The sequence below is a fragment of the Hoplias malabaricus genome, chromosome 8 (assembly GCF_029633855.1).
Source record: "Hoplias malabaricus isolate fHopMal1 chromosome 8, fHopMal1.hap1, whole genome shotgun sequence".
Lineage (NCBI taxonomy): Eukaryota > Metazoa > Chordata > Actinopteri > Characiformes > Erythrinidae > Hoplias > Hoplias malabaricus.
The window spans coordinates 11871977-11886287 of NC_089807.1; the positions used below are offsets into that span (position 1 = coordinate 11871977).

Sequence of the window (14311 nt, forward strand, 5' to 3'; positions counted from 1 at the left end):
GATGATATAATCATGTTACGTCTACAGGGAAAGCACAGAGAAATTGTCAATTTGAAACCATTTACTTGTGTCCGCCAAACAACACAAATGAGAAAACAAGTGAAAACAGTGGAGAGTGTAACAGGAAGCATGTCTCCGCTGCCACTGAAAACAAAGAGGAATGAATATTCCTGCCTTTTGATGCTATGCTAATAATGCTAGCCTTCATTGTAAGATTAGTGTGCTATGAAGATTCTTTCTTATGCTTGTGCTGCTGCCAGATCTGCACGGTCGTCTTGTTTTTGCCAAGACTGTCTTTGTCAGCGCCACGTAATGGAGTCTGTGGATAAACACAGCCCTCTCTCTGCTTGCCTCACCCACATGCTGAAATTTACAGCTACAGCCCTCGACACTCTCCCAGCTTATGTTTTTCTTTCTTTATTGTTCTCCCTTCATGGAGGTTTGTAGGTTAAAATTTCCCCATCGTTATTCTTAGTCATTTAATGCTCTTATCACATTTTGTTTTTTTTTTATTTTCCTCTAGGGATGTTCTTCCTTTTACATTGAAACTTCCAGAGGCGATCTCTGCCGCAAAGACACTCTCAGATCTAGAGGAGGTTGCCAAATTAGGATTAGGTAAGTCTCTATTTTTCACCTTGGTAGCTTTGATTGTATCTTCCTCTATAGGCCAATGACCCGTGCAGAATATTACTGTTGTTCTTCTGATTGCGTAGCAGAATGAATGAAGTACAAAGGAGCTTAGTTATACATTGACCTAAAGCTGATATTGTTTTGTGTGTCTTGCATGAGAGCAACAAAGACATTTTGTTACTGAATCACAGGTGTTAAGAGCCAGCGTTCAAGTCTTAAACAGAATGATTTACCTATGACTAACAGAGCTTTTAATGGCTACAAGCCAATGTGATTCACTTGTGATTTCTGATCTTTCAGTAGCAGTTCTCCAACAATTCATTTGTTGGTCGGCTAACTAGGAGTTTTTAAATATAATCTGTACTTTAGTCATTTAGAATAAATCGGGCAAATGCTGAGTTTCTTGAGTGAAGCCGTGAAGCATAGGACTGTTATTCAACCTACGTCTGTTAAATCCTAAAATTTCTGGTGATAGAATGACACTAAGTTATAACTAAGTTATAACATTTAAAAAAGGTTTAAATATCAGTTTAATATGTGGTTTATTAATTAGGTTGTAAACACCCTAAAGTCATTAATAATCATTTGTAACAGAGATAAAATGGATACAGTGACCTCTTTACTTATTTATTTATTTACTTTTGTCTAATATTGAAAATGTAAAAATATCAACAACGTAAGTCCTCGGCTTACGACGTTGATCCGTTCTTAAGTTGTGTCGTAAACCGATTTTCGGTGTAAGTCGGAAAATACGTACATACTGTACATAAATAACATACTGTAAGCACTTATCCTATTCTAACACCTATCCTCCTTGGTCCCGAGCCGCATAACCGTGTATTCTTCCGCCGCACACACCAAACACGAAGTTTGCGTTATGACGTTTACGACGCAAAACCACTTAAGTCGAAACAAGGCTTTAAACAGTTAATGGGAGATGTGTCGTAACCATGAAACATCGTAACTCAGGACTGACGTAACCCGAGGACCTCCTGTACCTGGCTGAAAGTTTCAAGAATGTATTGCACAAAAATACATATTTTGATTTGCAGATTGAATTGAGCAACACGGTGAATTCTGTTATATTTTGAACCACGTTGACTTTATTGGTGATCTGTTCTCATAATCAAGAGCAGCAGATAGACATTAGGTTGAAAAATGATGCGTGCCATCTGAAGTGTTGATTTGTTTATTGTACATGTTAAGGGTAAAGCTAATTATTTTGATTGAACTACTTCCTTCCTCCTATTGTATTTACCAAAGCTCTCCAAGTGCTGTAGCCAGGTCGTTTGTGCTGAAGGCAGAGCCAGATGGAGAGACTATGAGCTGAGACTGTGGTGATGTGTGCGTGAAGTTTAACACATGTTGCTGCACACGTCTGTTAATACAAAGCATTAAATACCTTACTCATATGGCCTGCACATGCTAATGATGTCACTTGATGGAACATCAATGTATATGTTATTTCTGGCTCTGGGCAGTGCCATTTATGAAACACTGGGACGTAATGTAACAGTATGAAGTGTAATATAAGACTTGGATTGACGTATGTGTGTGGTTTATGTTGTCAGACAAATTAGAGTAAAAGAAAACAACAAAGCAGCGTTTATTCAGTACCTGTGATTTTATCTGTCGTCCATCCTGGAAGAAAAGGATAAAGAATCAGCTTTAGAATTTATACAGTGCTTACATTTAAATCTTTTAAAGATTTGTGATGTTAAACAGTGTGTACTAGAAAGGAATTAATTAATGAATTAGCATACAGATGTACCATAAAGCATGTAGAATATATCTGCTCCCATCCTCCCTTTATTCTAGTAATAAATAGATTACTTCAGTGCACTGACAATGAAATTATTATTATTTTTTGTCCATAAAAGGGAGGCATTGTGTAATTAACTAATGTTTAATGGAATACTTCAGATATATATATATATATATATATATATATATATATATATAGTGAATAGACTTATTTTTGAAGAGCGTAGAATCATTCTTCTTCACTTTATTAATTATTCTAGTAAGAAATTAATATGTATATCAGTAAGGTCTCCAGGATGCTTGCAAAATTCCATCCTGAAATTTAGGGCTAGTCGTGGAATTTCCACCCCAGGACCACTTCCAAATGCAGCCCCACCTAGAGCCTGTGAGGAACTGCAGGCTTTTGGCACTGAACATCATATTTCAGTTTGGCTGACTTCTCTTATTGGGACAAATCTGGGTGAATCGAGGACACTGAGAGAAATAATAGGGCTGAAGGAATGAGAAAGACTGTTTGAGAAAAGACAGTGGGTGGAGGTGTATCATTGTATTTCTCTTTACTTTCATTCAGTCATGACTGTACAGTGTGATGACTTAAAGAATGAGAAAAATTAGAAGGAAAGTTTGTGTATTCAGGTGTGTAAACCCCTTGCACAACTTTCAGAGGTATTTTGCTTCTGAGGAACTGACATGGCCCAACCTGTCTGTCCTATTGCTTCATTGAACTGACTGGAAAATGGAGTATCAGCAATAACAAAGAATCTCTGTGTGTACCCCAGTGAAAACGATTTACTAAATAGGTCGCTCTGTTTAGCTGTTGACAAAACCTCACCACAATATTAACTAAACCCTTTGAAGTTTTAAAATCCTATGCTTATGGAGTGAGTGGGAAGTATGTGAAGAAGCAGCCTTCAGATTGAATGTCTGAATGAAGAAAAGGGAACAGAGAGCTTCAGCAACAGCGCTCCACCTACCTGCTTATTAGCATGCATGACTCACGTCATTCAGTGCGTGTCTGTGTGTGAAGAATGTGTCAGTGTCACCACACGACAGTACAGAGTTATAAGTTTGAGCCGTGCACATGTACAATTTTCTCAGTTAAGATTTCTGAAAAGAACAAAGACGAGAGGAGTTTCTTGTAAGTGTTGGTTATTGTCTTTTTATTGTTTTCTCTTTAGTGGTGTTTTTCACTGTATTAATTGCTATTTGATGGCTCTTCTAGTTAAACTCTGTTTTACCTCTTGCTTTGGGGTATTAAAGGGATTTGTGTATGTGTACAGTGGATGGATTATGACTCATGATAGCTTTCTCGTATTCAAACTACATCTAAGACATCGTTGTGAAATTAAAGCTGTTTTCTTTAATGAAGATGAAAATGTTTGTGTTTTTGTAACTGATTTATTGTGTAGTTTATTCATCTTTATGATGAGAGAATCTCTTATATTTTACTTCTATTTTAGTTTTCAGTATTTTTTATTTTTTTTCCTTAAAGTAGGATTTGATTTAACTCTGTCCTTTTTCCACAGACTTCTGGGAATCTGATTTGTGCGCTGCTGGTACAGCTCAAGACAACACACAACTGAAAGTGAAGGAAGGGTCACAGGAGACACTCTGCAGAGACAAGGTACCATCCATCCTGCGCACCCGGAGTCCATCCCAGCTGGAGTGCACCCAATCAAACGGGGCATTGTGCTTTATCAACCCACTCTTTCAACAGACACACCTCTCTGATACGCCACAAACATTGGCAGCCTCTGGTGACAAGTCTCAAATCAGCAGTAGCAGCAGCAACAGCATTCTTCGCCGACCTGCTTTCAAAGCACATACCAGCAAGAGCAGCTTTACCAGAGCAAAGAACGCATCCCGTTCCCCACCTCCACGTCCCCCACCACCCCGAAACGTCCCACAAAGACCTCTACGCAAACAAAGCAGCATGCCCAGCACAGCCGTGAGCTGGATCAAAACACCTCAAGAGAAGAGTGGTCTACTGGGACGCCTTGGTTCCTCTTTCAGTTCCTTCTCGCCTTCGTCTTCCCCACCCAAGAAGATTAGCGCTCCCATCCCCACTCCTTTGTCTCGCACCAAAAGAACACCGAAACAGCCTGATGCAGAGATCCACCGCTGCCACCTGGCATTGGAGGACCAGACTATTGAGGAAGCGGTGTCACTAAGCCTTGCTAAAATTTCTTCCAGGAACCCTTCATTGGAGGACGGCAGTGGCAGCCCCGCAGGACGGGAGCGCCTCAGTGACTTAAGCATTTCTTCCACCTCCTCTGACTCCCTGGACTTCAACCATAGCTTCTCGCTCCCAGGTGCTACCACAAGCCCCTCCAGAGTCACTGGACGGGCAGCGGGGGACAGCAGTCTGGAGGAGGAGGAAGAGGAGGAGGAGGAGGAAGATTATGGAGTGAGTGTTGAGAGTGACCAAGATATCAACATGGAGCCACCATTCAAATCCAAGAAGCGGCACAGCGCTGGCGCCTTTGTGCTGCGACGGGCGCTGAAGGGCCACCTGCGCAAAGTCAGCGGTGTCTTCAACTCCCTCATGACCCCCGAGAAGAGGGCTATCCGGAGAATCACAGAGCAGTCGCGGGACAAAAGCACATACTTTGGCTGCCTGGTGCAGGATTACTTGAGCTTCCTGCAAGAGAACCGTGGCTGCCATACCTCAGGCCTTGACTTGTTGCAGACTCTCAGGCAATTCATGACACAGATGAAGTCCTACCTGCTGCAAAGCTCTGAGCTCGACCCTCCAATAGAGTCCCTTATCCCTGAGGACCAGATCGGTAAGAGCACTTTGTATTCGTACAAGTAAAAGCTGCACTCAGTTTTGTTTCTGCACCTTCCATCCAGTTAAACCAGTTTCCTCCAAGTATTTCATCTTTATGCTCAATCTTACAGGGAACTACAAAAGCAGTATTTCATTAAGGCTTTAAAATATCTGTTGATATGATTTAAAAATGTTGACACTAATTTATTTACTTTACATTTCTTTCTTATGCACTTGTGCTCTCTATTAATAGTACACTTTACTGCTTATTGCTTTGAGGTAGCTTCCACCATCTCCTGCCTGTGATGTAAATTATGATAGATCTACTCTGTGTTTGTAAAAATCAGATTATCTAAGCAGCTGGTCTAATTTGTGTCTAGATAAATGTAGATAAATGTATTGTTTTATTTATGGCGTGGAAACTACTGTCTGGATGAAATTGCTACCAAAACAATGGACTGAGATCAACACAAGCTTATTAGGAATGAAAAATAAACCATGGCCACCGTCATATAATTCGGCTGCAGCAGCTGGGCAAAATTCATCTGTTTGGAATGTGTCTATTAACTGGTGTCGGATTTCTCATCCCGCAGTCACCCTGAGCTCCTCTGCAGTAGAATCCCTGTAGAATTGTGTGTTATTCTTGATCCAAGCTTTGATCGTGCTGTGTTACTGAGACCGAACACACAAAAGCCGTAAAGGCCTAGTGGTGAAGAACTCTTTTGTATGATCTTGCTGCACCCTTCAGTGACAATGTGTGCAAACAGAAGCTCTGAACAATGATGTGTAGAACTGAGGACTGTTCATTAATGCCTGTGTGGGTGCGGTAGTTCATGAGCTCTTGGAAAACTTTTTACAATCCAGGAATTGTTTTTGATTAAGCTTGTTTTGGTTCTTTGGGAACTCTGCATAATCCAGCCTTTTTTTCTCAGCATGTAAACACTGCTCAGATGTCTGCTCTAAGCTCTGATGAATGGATTTCTCTCCAGATGTTCCTGTGCTGGACTTTAGCCAAGTGGGCCAGTTTCTCCTGAGCTGTTTACTCTCATCCAATCCCAGCCAGGGCTTTTGAGGCAGCCCCTCTCTCTTGTTGATGCCGAATAGTGAGAGAGTGGGTGGAAGTAAGAAAAGAATGTTGCAAGAGAGGGAAAATGAACACTTGTTTTCTGTTTGGCCCCACTGCACTCACCCCCCCTCCCCCTCCCCTTCATTAGCACGACATAAACTTGTGTGTTTTCCAAAGTTAACCCACAGTAAGCATTGGAGTTTTATTATCAGGAAAGTCATTTACTGGATAACGACACCCTTTCAGTGATGAGTCTTGACCTGTCGACACTTCTGATAAAGATGTCTCATCCTTCTGAGGTCTATTTTTAAGTTGGAAGAAGTGGTCATACATCCCTGCTATTTTAAGTCCCTCCTAGCTGATAACAGAGGGAATATATTTCTACTCTCTAATCATTGTTTTGGTTATTTCCAAAATGTAGAACTAGGAATAGTGTATAAAGCTGTGACCACTTTTAAAAGAATTATGTTGAATAGATTTAAGGTATTTTTCAGGGAACTGAAAAAGTGGGAATACAACGTAGGGGATTTTTCTGCACTCTGTCTGTCTGTGACATCATTTGTGGCCACATCTCACTGAGAGGACATGCTGTAAGTTGAAGTGTGTTTTCTGTGTGGGAAGCGTCCGTGGATTCACTTCTCTTCTCTATAAGCCTGTGGCTTGTTTTCCTTGTCCTGACTGTGGAGCTGTGTTGGAAGGAGGGGTGGTGTTGTGGGGAAAAGGATGTTTGCATGTCGTTGAAGATGGCCTTCGAGGCTGAGCTTGGCCTTGACTGATGGCTCCTCCTACTTTGTGTTCTTTTCTGGTGAACCCTGGCTCCGCTTTGTCTCCTGGATATTGGTCACTGTCCTGTTACCACAAAAGACCTAGATCTACTCTGAACTTGTTGGTAATAAAGTGTGCAATTGATCGTGTCGATCTGTAGATTTTTGTAAACACAAATGTCCTATCCCGACCTGTTTGAGGGGTTTGTTAAAGCTCTGGTTGTAGATGGGCCTCATGGGATGGCCCCCCTGCCACAGGCCACTCTCTTAAATCTTGGGGCTTGTGAGTGTACAGTTTTACAGCACATAACTTGGTTGAGTAAAGCTGCAGCCTGGTTCTGTGGAAACAGCATTAAATACAGACTTTTTCAGTTATGTCCTAAGGCAGACTATACGTATTTGCAAATATGTTGATGACATTGTCTGCTTTTCATCTCTAGAACCAGTCCAACATGCTCCTTCTGCAAAGCTTTGTTACATCATGCGTGCAGTAATGCTTTCCTGGCACTTAAATTACTTTGGAAAACATGCAGTTTCAGATTTGACAGATAATGTCCCACCTTGATGTTGTCTAGAAGCATGCACGTCTTTGATTCTAGGAAATGCTGTTATGTTTTTGTGTGTAATGTGTCATATCCAGCTTTTGGGAACCACTCAGCTATAGCAGGCCAAATGAACCAACACTATAGTATTCTGTGGTTTTATTACTGGACTGTGGTATCTATTACTAAGTTATTGCTCTTTGTTCTCTGAAGCAGTTTTCGTTCATCAGAATTTCAGTTTTATTAGTTGAACATTCCCCAGAAATGAACCCAGTGGCATAAAGGATTTACCATCTTTTGGCATCTTGTGCTTTTTAGTGAATGTAAGTTTTACAGCAGCTTGATTTAAAGGCAGATGGCAGTAATAAATACTTTTTGTGAGGTAATGCTCTGTATGTGTTTATTTGTACTTCAATTACCAATATTTTAAAATACTTTTTCTTTATGTACTTGTTTTTATTTTAATGCAGTATCTGATACTTATTAGCTGATCTTGGCCTGCTTTGGAAAGACATTCACGTATTACATCAGTTGCTTTTGCACACAGGGAGGAGACTGAGAGCAAAGCACCATTCCCTTGGAGCTCACGTGTTTGATGACAGACAATTTAAGAAGAAAACATCACTTCCCTTAGTTGATACTTGTGCTGACGAGAGCAGATTTTTCTACACAGTCAACATTTTTCACCAAACGAGTGAACAACAGAGTTACACATTAATTTCTGCTACAGGGCCATATGACTTTTATTTTCAGCACTCAGACTCCCTCACCATTTTACACCTGATGTTGCAGTTTAGTCATGAGCTCAGAACCAGGTGTACACAAGAAGTGTCACAAGGTACAGACTGTTTATTGGAATCATTTGAGTTGAATACCTGGTCTGAGATTTACATGTACTTTGTAACTTTCCTGAATACTAAGTGTTTTGGAGAACGAAGTGTGGAAATATTAAGAGCAGGTATTCCCCTTTGTGAAGAGGAAATGGAAATATTGTCTCTGTGGGAGATCTGAGCCTGGTTACTCCATTCTCTCAGTCATTTCTGTCTGTAAATCTTCTAAATACAGGTCTTAGAGTCATATCAATGTTGTGAAAAAATCTCAGAAGTGTTGTTGCCAGACCGCCTACCGGACTGACCTAAAAGAGGCATTTTCGCTTTCGACCGACTGACTCCTAATGTTGAAACAGACATGCGTGGGTAGGAACTGTTAGTTCAGCCGTATTTCACAGAGAGAACTCAAGGTGGCACTGTTACACCGTCTGTTGTTAGTTTAGCCATATTTTACATTTCAGTTCCCAAAATTAATTTGGAACCATTTGGCGCATTTCCACCGACAAACTGGTTCGTGAACCAGAAAAAATATTTTCCAGCTGGAACCAAAGACCAGTAGGTTCTTCAGTGCAAACCATGGCTGAATAATAAGAAATAAGACAGGAACAAGCTCTGTTTGTGTGTGTTTCTGGGGCTGTGTTTGATGTTGGTGTTTCTGTACAACACAATCACATAATAAAAACCACATGTAAACAAAGTTATTGATATGAAGCACCAAAGCTTCTCCAGACATTATAATGACAATGGTATGTATTTTGGGCGTTCCTGAAATGCCAGAAACACCTCTGTGACAATGGCTATATGGCTAATGGCAGTCCGGTAAAACTAGACTTGCTTAGCTTCTCTTTGCTCTTGTTTTATGTAAATTTACACTGCATACACATAAGGAATGGAACTTATTCATTCCACTGGCTAATTACTCATTCTCTCCATGTGTGGGATTATGTGATTTGTATGTGATTATGTGATTCTGTTTACCTTTACTTGATTTCTCTCTCTATTGCTGTTGAAATCTTCATGTTCTGGCCAACTCATACCAATTCCTCCTTTCCTTCATTAGATCAGGTGCTGGAGAAGGCTATGCATAAATGTATTCTGAAGCCTCTAAAGCCCGTGGTGGAAGCAGCCCTGCAAGACTTCCAGGTTAGCAGTGGTGCATGGCAGCAGCTAAAGGAGAATCTGGCCTTGGCCAAAACAAAGAAGCCAACAGAGATGGGTGTGGATGGGGCATTTCCACCAGACCCTGTGGCGATAGAGAAGATCCGCCACAAGTTCCACAACATGATCAAGATGTACTCCCCTGAGAAGAAAGTATCACTTCTACTGCGAGTCTGCAAGCTCATTTACACTATCATGGAAGACAATTCAGGTATGGAAAATTCCTGTAGTTTTTTTTTTTTTTAGGGCACACACACATAAACAAACGTTTTTCTGTGTGCCACAACCAAGAAGAATTTAGGAGCTGTTATCATTTAGTGTACTAGAGTATTGTGAGATATTGATTTTGACCTGTTCTTGTGACATTAGGGAGAATGTATGGGGCAGATGACTTCTTACCCATGCTGACCTATGTGCTGGCGCAGTGTGATATGCCTCAACTGGACACAGAAATTCAGTACATGATGGAGCTTCTAGATCCCACACTGTTGCATGGAGAAGGTATTTTGGAATATACTTTTTTTCCCACCTTTAGCTTAACATCATTATTGATCAATACACGTGTCGATAAATCAAATCCGTTACATAACAAGTGCTGGAAATTTGTATTTTTGCTGAGGTTTTGTATGTGATGCTCTAACAGCTCTGGTCTCTTCTGTGTCTGCAGGTGGATACTACTTGACAAGTGCCTATGGAGCTATGTCTCTCATTAAAAACTTCCAGGAGGAGCAGGCAGCACGGGTGCTGAGCTCAGAAACTCGAAATACACTGCACCAGTGGCACCGCAGACGCACAGCCCAGCGCACCACACCATCTGTGGATGACTTCCAGGTGAGTAACTTGCTGTGTGTCAAATACGCCTTATTCTTTTTGCTCTGGTCAGTTTCACATTTCGTTAAACCAGGTGAACAAGACCTCATTTTAAATATTCCAGTGTGTGTGTGAATCCCATAATAACCATGAGCTGTATCTCATGGCTTAACCAAAATGATACCTGAACAGCTTGCTGTTTCTGCATTCATCTGGCTCTTCTATTGTACATCGTTTAAGCATAAGTGCTGTTGACAAAGCTTTAGTAGATTCCTCTATTTCCTCTTTCCACATAGAACACTGTGTCCTTTGCCACGATTGTTGTTGGTCTGGTTGTTCCCTGAGATTGCCCTCTCACACTCTCATTGGCTATTGCTCATTGTTTGTTTATAACACATGCCATACACTGCTCACTCTGTGTAACTTTAGAACTAGAAAATTTTATGCCATCTGAGATGGTATGGGTAGATAGTTTCTATGAACATTGTCTGAACTCTGTCTGAGTGTTGAATACAAGAGTAGTGTGTAACACTGCTGCTCTCTGTATTATAAAGTCAGTCATTAGTATATTTATGTTGTATTTTTATGTATAACCACTACCACATTGTTACTATTCAAAATTATTGTTTATAAAACATGTGGGTTTCAAATTGGAACGTCTTGTTTGGACTTGTATTAAACCACCTAAACCATGTAGTATGCCATGTAATACTTAGAACACTATCTTTATATTGCAATAACTCGCGGATGTTTAATGGAAGCCTTAATGATTTTTTCTGGTTGTATGTGTAGAGCTTCCTAAGAGTGGCGCTGCAGGAACCAGGCAGCGGATGCACAGCCAAAACCCTGCAGGTGCAACCATACACATCCACAGAGGAGGTGTGTCGGTTATGTGCTGGGAAATTTAAAGTCTCTGACCCGGACAACCATGCCCTGTTCCTGCTGACAGAGGAGACCACACAGCAGCTGGCACCAGACACACACCCACAGAAGATCAAAGCAGAGCTGCACAGTCGCCCCCAAGTACAGCCTTTTTACTTCGTCTATCGGCGCATCCAAAACCTCAACCTCACTCTCCCTGCAGATGAACTCAATGGCAACTCTTTGCTTAACTGTGCCTGATGCCTCTGGAGCCTTTAGGTCATGTCCTGCCTCTCCAACCTTATATCTGCCTGTCCTTCCGTAGCAGTAAACAGTTACTGTTTTGGAGATTGTCTCTGAAGGAAATGGAAACTGTCACTGGGTTGGGAGGAAAGAGGGAAGGAAGGATGTGTCTGACAGATGCAGCAATTTCTTCTGTCCTTTGTCCTGACTATTTCTAAATCTTTTTAGGAAGTGGCACGGGACCTTGACATGTGAGGGTAGCCTTATTTATGTACAATTTTGGTGGTGTTCTTTAAAGTTTACCCGTGTGGTACAGTGTATTCAAGGTATTTTCAGACCTATTTAATATAACCTTGTCAGGCTATGTCATCTGGGCATTGCACTTTCCATACTGCAAGAAGTTTCTATCACATTTAGAAGTGCCTTGGAGCTATTGCGAGGCATATTGCAATGCTTTATACGACTGCTCTTTCATGAAGAGCAAGACATGCTGTGCATATTTTAAATGGCCTGTTAATACTCAGTCATAGGTAATGCCTTGGGGATGCTGTTTACCTCACTATCTGAGCAAGCTCAGTAACGTAAGCAGTTCTTTTACCGTGGACATACATAACTGTATATCCATATCAAAACTCCAGCTTAATATTTGTATGTAGTTACAATGTAGTTCATAGTATTGTTTTTCGTTTGGCAGTTGCTGGTAAACTGCTTTTGATTTTTTTATATATGAATTTCTACGTACAATAATGCATGTGTTTATTTGTTGCTAAGAAAAGATCAATTAAGAACCAGGTAATGTTGCCACTGATTATTCATCGTAGGCCTTTTTTTTTATTGGATGAAATCAATCAGTACTGGGACACAACCCAGTATACAAATCATTGTTTATGCTCCATTCCCTGTTTATTTATAATACGATTTGATATTATGATGGAACAAAATCATGTGACCAATTTTGAGAGAATACTGTACTACTGACAAGCTGAAGGCTAGTGTGTGAATATATCTCCTCTTCATCTACATTGTATGTAGATATTCTGTGGCAAGTTTCTGTAAGTGTGCAATGAGCTTTAGGAAGGTTTATTGCAGGTAGGCATGTTTACAGTAGAAGAATGTACTAAGAAAAGAGCAAGGTGGAAAAACGAGATGAGAATATGAAAAGCATGAAATTGCATTAGTTATTAGAAGATTTTTGTTTATTTCACTGTAAAGTGTGATCAGGGAATGATGGACATTTATTTTTTTGTTTGTTTGTTTTTTCCCCTCTCTCTCCAAACGACGGTATGCACACACACACGTTACAATTGACCAAGTGTGTGATTTATATGTTCAGACATTAACTCAGGACTCTGGGTGAAAAATTATTATTTTTTTGGTTGAAGTGTGTTACGTAGACTGTCACATGACACCAGATCAGTGTAGAGTCCTAACCCGTAGTGTTGACACATGCCATCTGTTTGGAAACTGTAATGTTAAATTGTGTCCTTTTTTAGGTTGAGGTTGTGTAATGTCAATGTAATTTTAACAAGATATTTTGTGTATGCTAAGTATATATTTATATGTGATCTGTGCAGGGATTTTCACAGATTTTCTGGAAAAAAAGTAAAACCTCAATTCAGTTGTATGACAAAGTATTCTTTTTTCAGATTATTCACTACTAGCACTCCCTTAAGAGTCAGTTCTACATATGTGGCATTTATTCTTGAAATACTCTTTTGCACACAATAAACTGAAAAAATTGTATCCTTGTCTGTCTTTTCCTTCGTTTGTTTTCATTTGATGTGTGTGTGTGTGTGTCGGCTTATCTGTGTTTTTATGTTTGATTGAGTGATTATTTTCAACAAATGAAGTTATTCCCCTTCCCATACTTTAAAATACACAGGGAAGCATAGCTTCCTTTTCCTGTGTTTGAAGTTTAAAAAATTACTTACAGATGGATATTTCAGTTCCTTAAATCTAAAGCATTATGAGGTGCTTGGGTTTTTTTATGAACATTTACAGGTAAAAGACAATGAATAGGCTGTGATTTTGTTAGTGTAGTACTGAAGATGTTGGACACCAAAACAGTCTCTAGTGCATATGGAGCTGGGAGAAAAAAAACAAAAAGGGAGGTTTCTCTCTCTTTTCCTCCCTCTCTCTCTCTCTGCCTCTCTCTCTCTCTCTCTCTCTCTCTCTCTGCCTCTCTCTCTCTCTGCCTCTCTCTCTCTGCCTCTCTCTCTCTCTCTCTGCTCCCTCTCTCTCTCTCTCTCTCTGCCTCTCTCTCTCTCTCTCTCTCTCTGCCTCTCTCTCTCTCTCTCTCTCTCTGCCTCTCTCTCTCTCTGCCTCTCTCTCTCTGCCTCTCTCTCTCTCTCTCTCTCTCTCTCTCTCTCTGCCTCTCTCTCTCTCTGCCTCTCTCTCTCTCTGCCTCTCTCTCTCTCTCTCTGCCTCCCTCCCTCTCTCTCTCTCTCTCTCTCTGCCTCTCTCTCTCTCTGCCTCTCTCTCTCTCTCTGCCTCTCTCTCTCTCTGCCTCTCTCTCTCTCTCTGCCTCTCTCTCTCTCTCTCTCTCTCTCTCTGCCTCCCTCCCTCTCTCTCTCTCTCTCTCTCTCTCTCTCTCTCTCTCTGCCTCTCTCTCTCTCTGCCTCTCTCTCTCTCTCTGCCTCTCTCTCTCTCTCTCTCTCTGCCTCTCTCTCTCTCTCTCTCTCTCTGCCTCTCTCTCTCTCTGCCTCTCTCTCTCTGCCTCTCTCTCTCTCTCTCTGCCTCTCTCTCTCTCTCTCTGCCTCTCTCTCTCTCTCTCTCTGCCTCTCTCTCTCTCTCTCTCTCTGCCTCTCTCTCTCTCTCTCTCTCTCTGCCTCTCTCTCTCTCTCTCTCTCTGCCTCTCTCTCTCTCTCTCTCTC

The 14311-nt window shown here is 41.0% G+C and overlaps 1 protein-coding gene across 1 annotated transcript in view; it reads left to right on the forward strand.

Annotated features, from left to right (window-relative positions):
- The window catches only part of rin2a (Ras and Rab interactor 2a), a 31566-nt gene extending 18402 nt beyond the window's left edge, over positions 1–13164 (forward strand). The window contains exons 7-12 of the mRNA XM_066679628.1: positions 524–615; positions 3921–5180; positions 9427–9735; positions 9894–10025; positions 10192–10355; positions 11127–13164. Of these exons, the coding sequence (XP_066535725.1) occupies positions 524–615; positions 3921–5180; positions 9427–9735; positions 9894–10025; positions 10192–10355; positions 11127–11456 (2287 nt within the window). The 3' untranslated portion in view covers positions 11457–13164. The remainder of the gene's footprint in view (positions 1–523; positions 616–3920; positions 5181–9426; positions 9736–9893; positions 10026–10191; positions 10356–11126) is intronic.
- The last annotated feature ends 1147 nt before the right edge of the window (positions 13165–14311 follow it).